The following is a 15,717-nucleotide window of genomic DNA, read 5'->3' on the forward strand; positions in this document are numbered from 1 at the left end:
TGGGGCCAACCTTTATCTCAAATAATATCAATAAAAGAGGATATATTGTCATCTATTTCATTTCTGTTTGTGGGTCCTTGCTGTGCATAAATTGAAGGCAAATTTTCATATTACAATATTCTTCAAAATAACTAATATTATTGGTACAGTGCCTTGGGATAAGCAGGATTATGCAAACATGAGTTCTTCAGAATGTTAGCTATGGCGAGAAAGAATCCAAGGAGGGGAAACAAAATAGAAATACAAAGGCTATGTTCATTAGTAGTATAAATAGCATACTCCGCAGTCAAACCAAGAAGAAATTGGAAAACCAGGAAGGTGACTTCATGATTGAAAGTTTGGTGTGGCAAGAAATAGTTCCATTTCAAGAGATACCAGCACTGGATTAAGATGACTGCTGGGTTGGGATCCATATAAATAACAGTGGGATGATAATCCTAATGAAATGGGTTTTAAAAAAGACCATAGATTAAAGGTTGGAACTGAGTATATTCTTTGATGATTGTACAATGTTCAATTCCATTCACAAATCCTCAAAAAACTAAGCAGTCCAATACAACAAGATTCAGTCATGACCTAATAAATAACAAGTAATGCTTGTGCCACGCATGCCAGACAATGACCATCTCCGACATGAGAGTGTCCAACTATTAAATATTGACGTTCAATGGTATTTTCAATGCTGAGTCCCCCACATTCAACATCTTGAGGTTCTCCAATGCCCAGAAATTCAAATGGACCAGCCACATAAATATTGTGATTACAAAAACAGGTCAGAGGCTTTGTATCCTGTGTCAAGTGACTCAACTCCTGACATCCCAAAGTTGTTTCACCACCCAGAAGTCTGATAGAGTATTATCCACTTGTTCAGATGAGTTCAGCTCCAATGACACCCAAGAAGTTTGATACCACCCAAGCTGCCTGCCTGTGTGGCAACTCATCAACATTCACTCTCTCCATTAAAGGTTTCATATTCTCCCATCTACAAAATACACTGCAATTACCTGCCTTGGCTATTCAGACAAAACCTCACAAACCCACAACCTCTATCAACAAAAAGGACAAGATGCATGGGATCACCACCATCTACAGGTTCCATCTACACACACCATCCTCTCTTGAAAATACACTGCGTGTTTCAACATCTCTGGGTTCAAATCCTGGAATACCATGGGATTCCTTTCACCAGACTGCAAATAGTTCAAAACTTCTCAAGATTGGCCATAAACAATGGCCTTGCCAGCAATACCCATATCTTGTAAATGAATTTTTTTTTAAACTTTAAACTTCTGATACAAGGGGAATCTAGTAAAAATAACAACAACCTGAAAATAAAAGAAAGTGAGAGTGCAAAGGTCTGATTAAGGTAAGGAACTAGCCAGTTAACATACTTCAAAGAGTACAAGTGTAAAGTGACTGCAAAAAATGTGCACCAATTAACAAGTAAATCCTGTACATTAATGTTCACAAAACAGAACAAGGTAAATGGAAGTAATAATTTATAGACAGGAAACAGATGTAGTACGAGTAACAGTAATGTGACTGCAATAAAATAGATTTGGTTGCTAAACATTGCAGGTTCTAGAATGGCAAGGGAAGGCGGAGAGTTTGGGATGGTTGCACTAACTAGAGATATCAGAACCGCAGTTAAAAAAATGGATGCAACTTTTTTTTTCATTCATAAGTGTAGGCATTACTGGTGAGGCCAGCATTTACTTTCTGTTCCCAATTGCCCTTGCGAAGATAGCATTGAGTCATCTTCCACATGCTAACACAACTGAGTAGCTTGCTAGGCTATTTCAGAAGGCAAATGAGTCAAATTTGCCTTGGAAGGGAACTATCAACAAAAGCTCCTACTAATCATTATCATGAGATCACTCCTGCTGCAAGTGCACGTCACCTAAGCCTGAGTCGGTAGCTGAGTGAGAATTATGATCAATCCCATCCAGGTTGATATGGGTCTGGAGTCATATATCAGCCAGACCTGGTAAGGAGGACTGATTTCCCTCTGTAAACTACTTCAATAAAGCAGATTGGTTTTCATGACATTCATTAGTTTCATAGCTACCAATTACTGATTTATTTCCATATTTATTTAATGTTATGACAGTTTAATAGTGTTACAGTTACCATTACTGATTTACTCCATATTTATTTAATTTCAATTTGAACTCATTTATCTAGGTCATTATGCAACTGGATTACACATCCAGTTCCATAGCCACTATGCTACTATAACCCTAAACAATTCATTAAGATCAAGATAGAAACAGAATCAACATGAAGTGAGATTAAAGGACAAAAGGGTTCAGACCATTAAATAGTGTAAGGGTAACACAGAAATAAATGTGTAAGCAAATTTTTGAACTGAATAATAAACAAAGGATAAATACAGAATAAATCAGTTACAAATTGAGTCAATCGCTTCCTTCGTGCTAATTTCAACAAGCTATGCTAATAGAGAAAAATAAACTGAGCCAATATCACAGGTGGATGATTTCAGTAGAAATGGCTTGTTCTGATACAGACATAGTAAGGAACCATAAGTTGTAGAATTCAATATTAAGTCCAAAAAGCTGCAACGTGCCCAGACGGAAGATGAGGTGCTATTCCTGAAGCTCACTTTGGGCATTGTTAAAACAGTGCAGGAGGCCACAGATAGATAGGTTTGAGTAGCAGTGGGATGGAGAATAAAAGTGGTAAAGCCCTATAACCCTGCATTTTGCACCTCTTCACATTCTTTGGTGCTCTCGAACTGTCCTCATCTCATGGCTTTTGTTCCATTTCTTCTCAAACTATCCTCTCTAAACCATTGACCAGATGACCTCCACAACTTATCCCCATGGCAATCCTGGTCTCACCCTATCAGAAATATTTCCTTTGTCCTCTCAATCCCTCCCCACATCCTTTGTATCTTAAAACTAATTTGTTTTCTCTCTTTCACAGTTCTGGCGAAAAGTTTTCAAGCTGAAACATCAACCCTGTTTCTCTTTCCACAGATGCTGCCTGACCTGTTGATTGTTTATATCATTTTCTGGTTTTATTTCAGACTTCCAGCAACTGCAATCCTTTGATTTTCTCACTTATTGGAGATGGTCACTGCCTGGCACTTACATGGCATGAATGGTACTTGTCACTTACCAGGCTATGCTCAGAATTGCTGCATTCAGGTAGCAGCTGCTTCATTTTGTGGTGTGGGAATGGAATTGAAACATCCTTACTCTTGAAGTTATGTTGGACAATGGCTGGATCTAAGACATTGCCCTGAAGAATTCTGGCTATGATATCCTGGGAATAAGATGACTGACCTCCTATAACTGCAACTTTTGTGCAATGTATGACTCTAGCCAAATCATTGGTTCCCAATACCAATTTTACCAGGGATTGCTGATACCATGCTCAATCAAATGCTATTTTAATGTTAAGTGTGGTCACTTAAATGTTACCATTGGAATCAGGGATATTTGGATCAGGGATATAATGAGATCTGGAGCCAAGTGATCCTGCAGAACTCTAAATTAAGCACCAGTGAACGTGAGTAAGTGCTGCTTGATTGCATTGTTAATGGCACCTTCCATCAATGCCAATGACTGAAAGTATACTGATGAGGCAGTAGTTGCTGAATTAGATCGGTCCTGCATTTTGTGGATATTGCATATCTGGGCAACTTACTACAGTATCAAATAGATGCAAGTGGTGTAATTGTGCAGGAACAGTTTAGCTAGAGACAGAGCTGATTTAGTGTGATCCCTTATCAAACATAGTTGATGTTTGACATGGACATGGTGAGCCAAAGGGCCAATATCTATGCTGTATGACTTTGTAGATTTTCAAGTTACCAGCTAAATCTGAACACTAGCCTTTTGAAAATCATAGAACACCCAGATTCCTCTGCTTCACCTTGCAAAGTAACAGGCCATTCAGCCCATCGAGTCGATGTGACTTTCAGAGCATTCCCATCAGTCCCATTCTCCCACGTTTCCTTGTAACCTATGCCCATGAACTACCATCTGATGCTTCTGCCACCTACCCACACTAGGGGCAATTAGACAGTTAATCTAACAGCATGTCTTATGCATGTGGGAGGAAACCAGAGAACCCAGGAATGCACAGAGTCACATGGAGAATGTGCAAACTCTACACCGATAGCACCGAGGTCAGGACCAAACCCAGGTCGCTGGAGCTGTACAGCAAGAGCACTACCTCCATGTCACTGTGCTGTGCCAGATCTCACCACATGGGCAAAGAAACAAGTTAACATTTCAGATCAATGACCCTTTGTTAGAACTGGGAAGATTAAGGAAACAGCTATGTTTTAAGTTGCAGAGTTGAGGGAGTTGGAGAGAACAAAGTAGGGTGAAAACCAGAAGAAAATAGATGAAACAGGTTGGTGGTGACAGAATTTTTGAAGTCTTGCAATGACAGCTATTCTATCTTGAGAACGTGCAGAGAAGAAAAGAGAATGAAGGAGAGAGAAACAGATAAAAACTGAGAGATAGTGTTTGCATGTTCTCTGTGTGATAGTGTGGGTTTCCTCTCTGGTGCTCCAGTTTCCTCCCACATCCCAAAGATATGCTGGATGTTAGGTTTATTGACTACTGCAAGCTTGTAAATATATTTGCTATCTTCAGGAAATTATGAATATAGATTGTGAATAGCTGGAGCTCAAGCACCAATCGCTGCAGTACCCCACTGGTCATGATGTGCCGGCCTGAGAAAGGCCTATTTATTCCCACTCTTTTCTTTCTGTATATCAACCACTTCTCAGTCTGTGCCAGTTAGTATCCCAACTTTCACATGCTTTAATTTTACCAACCAACCTTCTGGTGGAGCCTTATCAAAAGCCCTCTAAAAATCTAAATACATCATTTTCACTATTTGCCCCTTATTGTATTGGTCTTACCCTCAACAAATTTGTAGGGGATCTGGCACCAGCTGCTGCCAATAAAAATTATTTTTTTTTGCATTGTGTAAGTAGTTAGTAGACATTTCCATGACAAAGGTTTTCAACCCGAAACATTAAATTTGTTTCTCTTTCCATAGATGCTATTTGATCTGCTGAGTGTTTCGAACCTTTTTATTTCAGATTTCGAGCATCTGCATTTTTTTTAATTTCCTCTGAATCAGGTTGTGGATTGAAGCCCCTCTTGAGGCTTGAGCACATACCACAGTCTAACACATCAGCACAGCACGTAGGAAGAAGTCCACTGTTGTAGGTACATTTTTTGGATAAGATATTCAACTGGCGACAATTGAAAAGCAAAAAACTGAAGGAAATCTGCAAAAGAGGAAAAGCCAGTAATTCTTGGCAGATCAGGTCGAAATTGTGGAGACAGAAACAGCTAATATATTAGGTCAACCTGAAATGGCTGGTTGGTTGATAACTCCCTTGTTGATGAAATGGTTTTCATCATATTACTCGTATGGAATATAAACAGAAAAAAATATATATATATTTCCAGCATTTTCTGTTTCGGTTTCAGACTTCAGGCATCTGCAGTTTGTTGATTTTCATTTTTGTGAGGAGTGAAAGAGTTAATGTTTCAGGTCAAGGACCTTTCTCATAATCCCTGTAAAATGCTTCTTAAAATGTACCTCTTCGATCAAGATTTTGGTGATCTCTCCTAACTGTCCCTCGATGAAACGGTGTCAGATTTTATTTGATAACAACCTTATGAAGTCTTTGAGAATTTTTACCATGTTAAATTGCAAGTTGTTGCCTGGAAAATGATTGAAAGCGTGATAAAACCTGAGCCATGGGTGTGTTTTAAGGAAGCAGCAAGGACAATCCTTTATGGAGTGAGACCACAGGTTGGGGAGCAGAAGGCTTGGCCGTCATAATTAGGGCGAAAAAGCGGGAATTCACTGGAGGGGGACTGAAGGGAGGGAGCATTTGGGTTGAAGTCTGTCTGGAATTTAACTCAATGGATTGGGGCTCAAATGACAGTCGGCAGTAAGAGAGATGGAGACTGCACAGACTCTGCACATCCGAAGTGGGACATTGCGCCAAATTGCACAGAGGGTAGAGACAGGCGGGCGAGAATCCGAGCTCCGTGGCAATAACATCCATGCTTCTGACGTGAATGAGAGGAAGCTCCATCCCACCCTGTAGACCTTCCTAACACGGTGGAGCTTATTGGTTTATTGGTTTAGACTATTGAACGGTTCCCTTAAACAATGAGATGGACTCTGACCTCACGGCCTACCTTGTTGTGACCTTGCACCTTATTGCACTGCACTTTCTCTGTAGCTGTGACACTTTACTCTGTACTGTTATTGTTTTTACTTGTACTACATCAATGCACTCTGTACTAACTCAATGTAACTGCACTGTGCAATGAATTGACCTGTATGACTGGATGGGAAGACAAGTTTTTCACTGTACCTCGGTACCACTGACAATAATAAACCAATAAACTGACTTGAATGAGAGGAAGCTCCATCCAACCCTGTAGACGTTCCTAACACGGAACTTCATTGGTAGGAACCTTTCACAGCTTCAATGACGGGTGCACGGGCAGCGCTTCGCCGTCGTGAGCCCTAAAAAGGGGACGAGCCTCGTTGCTATGACAACTGTTGGAGAGGCGGGACTGTCATCGAGCCGCGATGCCTGATGGCTAGGCAGGGATTCGTTGCGAGGTCAAGGGGCGGGGCTTCCTTACGGCGAAGGTTGGTGAAGGGGCGGGGTTTCGTTACTGGGACAGCGGATGGAGGGGGCGGGGTTTCGTTACCGGGACAGCGGATGGAGGGGGCGGGGTTTCGTTGCCAGGACGGCGGATGGAGGGGGCGGGGTTTCGTTGCCAGGACGGCGGGTGGAGGGGGCGGGGTTTCGTTGCCAGGACAGCGGGTGGAGGGGGCGGGGTTTCGTTGCCAGGACGGCGGGTGGAGGGGGCGAGGTTTCGTTGCCAGGACGGCGGATGGAGGGGGCGGGGTTTCGTTGCCAGGACGGCGGGTGGAGGGGGCGGGGTTTCGTTGCCAGGACGGCGGGTGGAGGGGGCGGGGTTTCGTTGCCAGGACGGGGGTGGAGGGGGCGGGGTTCGTTGCTATGACGGCGTGAACAGGCCGTCGAGCTTCTCCTTGCTTGGATCCCAGGCGAGAGATCTGAGAAAATGGTGAGTTGGGCCTACCCGAGTCCAGAGAACCGCGCAGACCTGCCAGTTGGTCCCATTGCGGGAGAAGGGCCGCCAGCAGCGGAATTCCATTCATTTTTCGCAAAATGACGGTGCCAAAGGCGGCAACTGAGCAGCGAGTGCTGAGAGCACAGAGTGAGGGGTGTCCCGGGAGTCACGGTGGGATTTGGATGCCAGAGAGTGGGATCTGAGGGAGGAAGGCACAGGGAATGGGTAAAGTGAAATTGAAGTGGGGCCTGGGCATCACAGTCAAGGAAGGGGGCCAAGATGGATAAGAAAGGAGAGTGGGATATGCAAGGAATCTGAAGATCAGTTTTAAGTTATGGACCTAAATAGTTGGCTCTGGAAAACCCAGAGTAGCCCAGCCAGGTAAGATTTCACAACCTTTTTGGTACAAAAGGCAAACAAATTAAAGATTTGCTTGAACTTTGAACAATAATTGGGTTAACCACAATTAACAGTTCATGTCCAAGACCCTTTACGTTTGACTTGATATGTGAACTGTTACTCTCTGCACAGATGCTGCCTGACGTCCTGTATTTTTCCTGCATTTTCTGTGTTTAAGTCAAATTTTCAGCATCCACAGTTTTCTTTTTGATTCTCAGGTGTAATATTATCCTTGTATTCAGGCTACGGATCTCTGTGAGAATTCCTTGTTTCAATGAGGAGTCCTCTTTTATTAAACGCTGGAGAATACAGACCTAGTCTACTCAGTCTCTCCTCAAATGGCACCATTTTTGCAAATCTTGAGTGCAATTTTTTTGATAAGTATATCCTTTTATGGAAGGAGACCAAAAATGTGCATAAAACTGTGCGGTTTCATCAAGGCCCTATATAATTAGCATGTCAGGTTCACTGAATTTACCACTGCTGGTCAGTTCAGATTTATTAGTGCTTGGTAAGGAATGGGCATTACTATGATCCTTTTTTGAATAGTGCACAGGAACTCAGTCTAGGCATGGAATGAAGAATGAATATGTGGAATTTTTTTGAGTTAACCTGATGCTTGAGTGGAAATGGAATTCTCTGAAAATATACATTAACAATGAGTAGCGGAGTAAAATGGGGAAAAAGAACAAATAAAGTCTTTTACTTTATAAACTTTATACTCTCATTTGTTAAAGCATGGGCTAATTAGAGACAGTCAGCATGACTTTGTGCAAGGCAGGTCATGTCTTTAAAAACTTGACTGAGTTTTTTGAGGACATGACAGAGGTGATTGAGGATAGGGCAGTGGATATTGTCTACTTGGACTGTAGTACGGCATTTGATGAGATCCCTCATAGTAGGCTGATCCAGAAGATTAAGATGAATGGGATCCACAGTGACTTGATAGTTTGGATTCAGAATTGATTTACCCATAGAAGATAGAGGGTAGTGGTGGAAGGGTGTTATTCTGATTGGACTATGACCAGTGGTGTTCCGCAGGGATTGGTGTTGGGATCTCTGTTATATATTTGGATGAAAATGTAGATGGGTTGGTTAGAAGTTTGCAGGCAACACAAGAATTGGTGGAGTTGCAGATACAGCAGGATATAAATCAGTTACAGGTATGGGCAGAGAAATGGCAGAGTTTGATCTGAGCAAGTGTGAAGTGTTACACTTTGGGAGGTCAAATGTAAGTTAATGGCAGGACCCTTAACATCATTAATGTACAGAGTGATCTTGGGATCTAAGTCCATAGCTCCCTGAAAGTGGCAACACAAGTGGATAGAGTGGTAAAGAAGGCATATGACATGCTTCAATTCATTGGTTGGGGCATTGAGCATAAGAGTCAGGGTCATGTTACAGCTGTATAAAACTTTGGTTTGGAACTACACAAAAACGTTGTGATATAACTACACAAACTTTGGGATTATTTTCTTTGGAGTGTCAGAGGCTGAGGGGAGACCTATTAGAAGTTAATAAAATTGTGGAGTAGGGTAGACAGAATCTTTTTTTTCCAGGGTAGAAATGTCAAATACGAAAGGGCATAGCTTTAAGGTGGGAGGAGAAATTTGAAGGAGATGTGCGGGGCAAGTTTTTTTACACAGTGTGTGGTAGGTGCCTGGAACACGTTGCCAGGGGTGATGGTGGAAGCAAGATACGATAGTGAAGTTAAGGAGGTGTATAGATAATCACACAAATATGCAGGGAATAGAGGGATATGGATCATGTGCAGGCAGAAAGGATTAGTTTAATTTGACATCATGTTCAACACAGACATAGTGGTTTGAAGAGCCTATTCCTGTGCTGTGCTGTTTGTTCTATGTTCTATATGTTTGTCAAAGGTATGCTTGCCTTCATCGGTCAAGGCATTGAGTATAGGAGTTACAACGTCATGTTACATTTGTACAAATTGTTGGTTAGGCTCCACTTGGTATTATGGGCAATTCTGGTCGCCACACTATAGGAAGGATGTGATTAAGCTGGAGAGGATGCAGAAAAGATTCATAAGAATGCTGCCTGGACTGGAGGGCTTGAGTTACAAGGAGAGATTGGATAGGCTGAGATTGTTTTCCCTGGAGTGAAGGAGGCTGAGGGGTCACTTATAGACATTTATAAAATCATGAGGGGCAGAGATAAGGTCAACGGTCGCAATCTTTTTCCAAGGGTAGAGGAGTCTAAAACTAGAGGGCATAAACTTAAGGTGAGAGGGGATAGATTTAAAGGGCATCTGAGGGGCAGGTGTATCACACAGAGGGTGGTGGGTATATAGAATGGGCTGCCAGAGGAAGTGGTGGAGTCAAGTGCGTTTAAAAGACGTTTGAATGGGTACATGGATAAGGAAAGCTTAAGAGAGATCTGGGCCAAATGAGATTCGTGTCTTGGTCAGCATGAACGAGTTCAGCCAAAAGGCCTATCTCTGTACTGTATAACTATGAATCTATGAATGTTACCAAATTTTGATCTCTTGGTGGTTGGGATTTCAGTTATAGAGTTGACTAGGAATGATTACATGAGTATTAAAGTGCTAACATTGAGTGTAAAAATATTCTAAATTGATTATGTTTTTTTTTCCTGACTGTCCAGATGCTCTCACGAGCAAAACCTGCTGTCAGTGGAGAGACACTACAGACGGATAAAAAGAAGAAAAAAGGGAAAAAAATTCCAAAGCTCGAGGAATATCTCACTGCCAGAGACTATTCTGGGGCCCTAACTTTACTGGAGGTAAATCTTGATATTGAGGTCAGCTGATTTGTACATTTGGTGCAATGATCCCTTAGGGTCAAGGGTAACTAGCAAAAAAATGGTGTGAATCTTTACTTTCTTAAACCTGTGTCAGCCTCGGTTCAGTAATTTTGATGTCACCTGTGAGTCAGAAAGTTCAAGGGACTTCTTCGCGACATTTGAGATATGATCTAGATTTGCACTTCAGAGCAGTACAGTAGTAACAATATACTGTTCTGTTGGAGGTGTAATCTTCGGATGAGGCATTAAACTGAGGCATAGTCTGCCCTCTTCAATTGGACTTAAAAAAAATTCTTGTCATCTCCCATTAAGTGGCCTACTTCTCTTAACAAGATTGTTTCCTACCAGAGGAAGGAGTTTCTTTTTGTCCTCTCTAATTGCCACCTTTAAACATTATCAATACCTCAATTCAATCACTCTTTTATCTTTTATATTAAAGAGGATACAAGCCAATACAGCCTGTACTCACTGTTTAATCCAATATCTCCAATGTCATTCTGGTAACCTGGAGGGCATCCACTCCAAGGCTCAGTGGACGGGTGCATGGATAAGGAAAGTTTAGTGGGATGTGGACCAATTAGTTAGTATTAACGTGCATTCTTGGGTATCTAACTGAAAGTAGTACTTCTAGTCAATTCTATCCAGAGTTCTGTTCTGTTCAGCTGCTAAATAAACCCACTTATTTCTACCTTTTCTAGTGATGAAAGGCTGCCATACCATCAGAGTGGTAAATTATATTTGTATGCTTTAGCTTTTAGATTTTTCAGTATTGGACCTCCTTAATCTTTCTGCTCATATACTACCTCTAGCTGTGCACCATTTGGAATACTCTGGTCCATCTTTTTAAATAAAATGTGTACGGTTCTATGAGCCTCCCTGGCATATATCCACAACTGCGGTCAAAGTACAGTATTCGTAAGGATAAACCTTTTTATGCAGTGAGTGGTTAGCATCTGAAATGCACTGCCAGGGTGAGTTGTGGAGGTAGATTCAATCATGGTACTCCAAAGGGACCTGGAAAAAACTTGAACGCAAAAAATTTGCAGGGCTTTGGGGAGAGGGCAGGATTGTGTTACTGGCTGAATTGTTCTTCCATGCTAGCACAGACTCAGTGGGTCAAAAGGCCTCCTGAATTAATAATTTTAAAACTACAGCAGTATTTTAGAATTACAGAAACAGGGTCATCTGCAGGGCTATTCAATGCAAAAAAGTCAGTGACTCTGGGACTTCAGCAGTCTTTGTCGGTTACTGACATGTTAGGGAGTCATTAGCTAGTGAACTCTCCAAAGAGTAACTACACAAAATCCATATTAGTTCTAACGTGTCCTCCATATGTGTCATAATGTTAAATACTATGAAAGCACCATTGAAATAAAATAAAATTCTGGAAACAATCAGCTTGTCAGGGAGTATCCTGCTGATTTTTTTTATTTCCCTCAGTACTTTCAGGAGCTATGGAACACTGCTTTTGACTCAGGAGCAGATTGGATAAGACAATTTACCATCAAACGTAGTAAATCTGAGGAATGGTTTAAAAAAATAACATTGCTGTAACCCACAATCACTTTCTTAAACATTTATCAAATATAATACTACGCTCCCTTGAAACTCACAGGAGCTCTGTTCCCCATGCCCCCTCTAAGCTCACAAATTCTATGTAAATGGTGCACCCTTTAAACACACAGGGCTCTGTTTCGCATGCTCCCTTTAAACCCACCAAAACCATATTTCCTATGGTCCCTTTCAACTTACTGAATTCACTGGAGAATTTATTATGGTACTGCATAATATCTAGAAGAAATAATATCCAATAGTTTGGAAAATCTACCAGTCCAGCAGGTACAAATTCTCGAGCGTGCTGGATTATCAGAATTTAACGGCAGTTTGTTACCATTTCAGATATGACTGCATAGAATCGTTAAATACGTTTGCGGGGAAAAAAAATCAAAACCACTATCAGTGGTCTCTAAACCAGTGAAACATTACAGCACGTAACAGTAATTTTAGTGGTGTGAATCAAATCCTGTTTGCCACTGTGGGAAGGGTAAGATGAAGGGCTGTGCTTGTCAATGTTTCTAACAAAGGCTAACAAAATTTCCATGAGAAGTTAGGAAATCTTCCTGTTATCTTTATGATGTTGCTGACACTTTAGAAGAATTGCAAGAATTATTCTTCTTGTACTTAGGCAGTCCCCTGGAATCAAGGATGACTTGCATCCATTCTATTTCTGAGGGTTCTGGGTGACTGATGTGGCCAACGTGGGATCTTCAGACACTACCACAGATGAGGCAGGAGATGTTTGACATGTAGGCAGTTGGGTAGTTTGGGAAGTGGTAGGTTCCTACTATCTACACTGGGCTTCAGTTCATACCAAACAGTGATCTAGAGGTTCTCAATGCCATCCCGAAATGCTGCTGCTCTGCTTTGAGAGGTTTTGTGTCAGGGATTCCCACAAGCTGATGGGATATTTCCTCTATTAACCTGTTAATTTTATGCCATGATAATTTCTGTTTTGCAAATTGGGTATGAAAGCTACATGGCCTGCATTTTGGATCCAACTGAGTATAACCACAGTCTCAATAGTTGGCCTGGGACAAAATGCTGACATTGTTTTGTTTGGCCTGCCGGTGGATTTAGTGGTATCCCTCCAATGCTTTGAGCTACCTGCTGATGGTTGTCCACGACAGAAACATACAGGAGGGCAGGGATCATTGCTCTCCTTAGACAACAAGCAGGCATGGTAGCGTAGTGGTTAGCATAACGCTATTACAGCGGCAGCGACCTGGGTTCAGTTCTGGCCGCTGTCTGTAAGGAGGTTGTATGTTTCCTGTGACTGCATGGGTTTTCTCCTGGTGCTCCGGTTTCCACCCATATTCCAAAGACATACGGGTTAGAAAGTTGTTGGTATGCTACGTTGGCACCGGAAGCGTGGCGACACTTGCGGGCTGCCCCCAGAACATTCTACGCAAAGGTACATTTCACTGTGTGTTTTGATGTACGTGTGACTAATAAAGAATAAAGAAAGAAAGCTTGTGCTGGGCTTGAGTACTTTTATCTTTTAACAAGCTTTTCCTCAATTGGCCAATGGCTGTGCTAGCACACTAAAGGCAAGGCTGAGTTCATCGATGATGTCTTCATTGAGAGGTAGCTCCTGTGAGAAGAGTTCCACATTTTTCAAAGTCCCGTTGTGGAACTTTATTGTTGTGGACACTTATTATACATAACACACTAATTGCCAATAAGGAATGGCTGTGATAAGTAAGTTAAACAAACTTGCATTTACTTCAAGATATTGATGATGCAGGAAATCACTTGAAGCAGAATCACTGTTGCCATGGAGGAAATGCAGCAGCTACCTTGTGCACAGAGTTCACCCACACAGAAGTTTGATGACAACCCCATTATTTCCTTTTAGTAATGTTGATTGAGATATAAATATTGGATAAGGTACAAGAGATAATTCTATTGTTCTTCTAAAATACCGTAATGGATTTTTGTTTCTACATTCATCTGAGGGAGAAGATGGGTTCCTTTCAATGCCTCACCCAAAAGACAGACCTCTTATACTGCAGAACTCCCTCAACACTACACTAAATTGTCAGTCTAGACTTTTTTGCTCAAATTAATGGTGTATAACTTTATGATACAGAGGCAACACCAATACCAACTCCCCCATGGCTGATACATAACAGTTAAGAATCATATCAACCATGATCTTACTGATTGGCAGAACAGCCTTGAAGGTCGACATAGCCCATGCCTCTTTTTATTTTGTCCATGATAATCTCATATGGATTTACTTCACAGAATTGCAGAATGGTTGCATAACATAAGGAGGCTATCCAACCCATCAAGTCTGTGTCAGCTCTGTAAGAACAATCCAGCTCATCCCACTCCCCTGCCCTCTCCTACATCTTCCCTCCTACGTCTTGAGCTTTTATTTTCTTCAATAACCTTTGATGCTACACCATCCAGTAGTTTCCCTTTACCTACAGCATGTTTCAATTTCAAAGGACAATAAACTGGTGAAACATAATTTCCCTTTCACAAAATAATGTTATCTTTGTCTAATTATGTTGAATTTTTCCAGGGGCCCTGCTATAACATCTTTAATAATAGCTTCTAACATTTACCCTGTGACAGATGTTATATAAACTGGGTTGTAGTTTCTTACTTTCCACCTTCCTTTTTTGATTGAAAAAAGGTTGCATTTGCTACTTTCTAAACTAGTGGAACCTTCCCCAAATTTAGGGAATTTTAGAAAATTAAAACCAATGTGTCAGCTGTCTTACCAGCCACTTCTTTTAAGAGCCTAGGATGAAGTCCATCAGGATCATAGGTTTGTCAACCTGAAGCTACAATAATTTGCTCAGTATTACTTTCCTGAGTTGTTCCTTCCCTTTCAATTCCAGTGTTTTTAAAAGGTACTTCACCATGGTATACAGGCATACAAAAGATGTGCTGAATTTGGAATACAAAAGTGTCCTAAACTTATATTTTCTGGTAACTTAAACTAGTGGGTTGGCCTCTCAGAAACTCTTCTTTGTCTATCCTAGTTCAAACGGCATCTGGGCGAGAAGGAGGATGACATTGACATGTGGATGGGATACTGTGCGTTCCATCTCGGAGATTATAGGAGGGCTATGGAGGTAAGGTGAAGCTTTGGAAAGAACATAAAATCTAACAGCATTTTGGTGCATCCCATATATCAGGAAGTCGTTGTTCTAAACTCTTTCAATCACTTCTACCCCCATCCTGTGACGATCAACCAGAAGAACGTGGCTCCCACCTCTTAGCCAATTCAGGACCTCCTGAGCTCTCTCTTCAAAGCTTTTAACTTTTTTCTTATGGTACTTGTTGACTGTTGGTCTCATGTCAGTAATTTAGCCTTAGATGGAATTTACCACTTGCTTTGGGCTGCACTCACATGCAACCCGATTCTGAGATTGTGTAATACCTATTTCCACAAAATGAAGCTATGGAATATTTCTCCAGATTTGTATTAGTTAACTAGATCTGTGCTTAACACAAGCTTCCTTTGAGATGATAACCAGCAGAAGTACTTAATCTTGGACCATATACTGCAGATGCATACTGTCTCCATCCATTGTTGAAGTTTTATATTCCCAGCATGTAGGAGAGCTGCCGGGGTGTTGCTGGGCCAAAGTGTCTAATTTTCCACTGAGTAATTTATTTTGCTTTCATTTTTCCAGCCATCCTCCTTGTAGGTAGAGAGTAGTGAATGGTGTTACTTCAGGTCTGTCAAATGCTCACTGTATCTGAAATTAAAAGTAGATACTACTGGAAATACTCAATAGGTCAGACAACTTCTGAAGAGAGAGAAACCAAGTTAATGTTGCAAGTCCCTGATCTTTCATTAGAACTGGAGATGGTTAGAGCTAAACAGGTTAGGCTT

At 41.4% G+C, this 15,717-nt stretch overlaps 1 protein-coding gene across 1 annotated transcript in view; it reads left to right on the forward strand.

Annotated features, from left to right (window-relative positions):
• The first annotated feature begins 7,061 nt into the window (after positions 1-7,061).
• The window catches only part of ttc26 (tetratricopeptide repeat domain 26), a 54,834-nt gene continuing 46,178 nt past the window's right edge, over positions 7,062-15,717 (forward strand). Inside the window, 3 exon segments of the mRNA XM_052043251.1 lie at positions 7,062-7,112; positions 10,143-10,280; positions 14,858-14,950. Of these exon segments, the coding sequence (XP_051899211.1) occupies positions 7,110-7,112; positions 10,143-10,280; positions 14,858-14,950 (234 nt within the window). The 5' untranslated portion in view covers positions 7,062-7,109.

Source organism: Pristis pectinata, chromosome 33 (assembly GCF_009764475.1).
Source record: "Pristis pectinata isolate sPriPec2 chromosome 33, sPriPec2.1.pri, whole genome shotgun sequence".
In the NCBI taxonomy this organism is placed as follows: Eukaryota; Metazoa; Chordata; class Chondrichthyes; order Rhinopristiformes; family Pristidae; genus Pristis; species Pristis pectinata.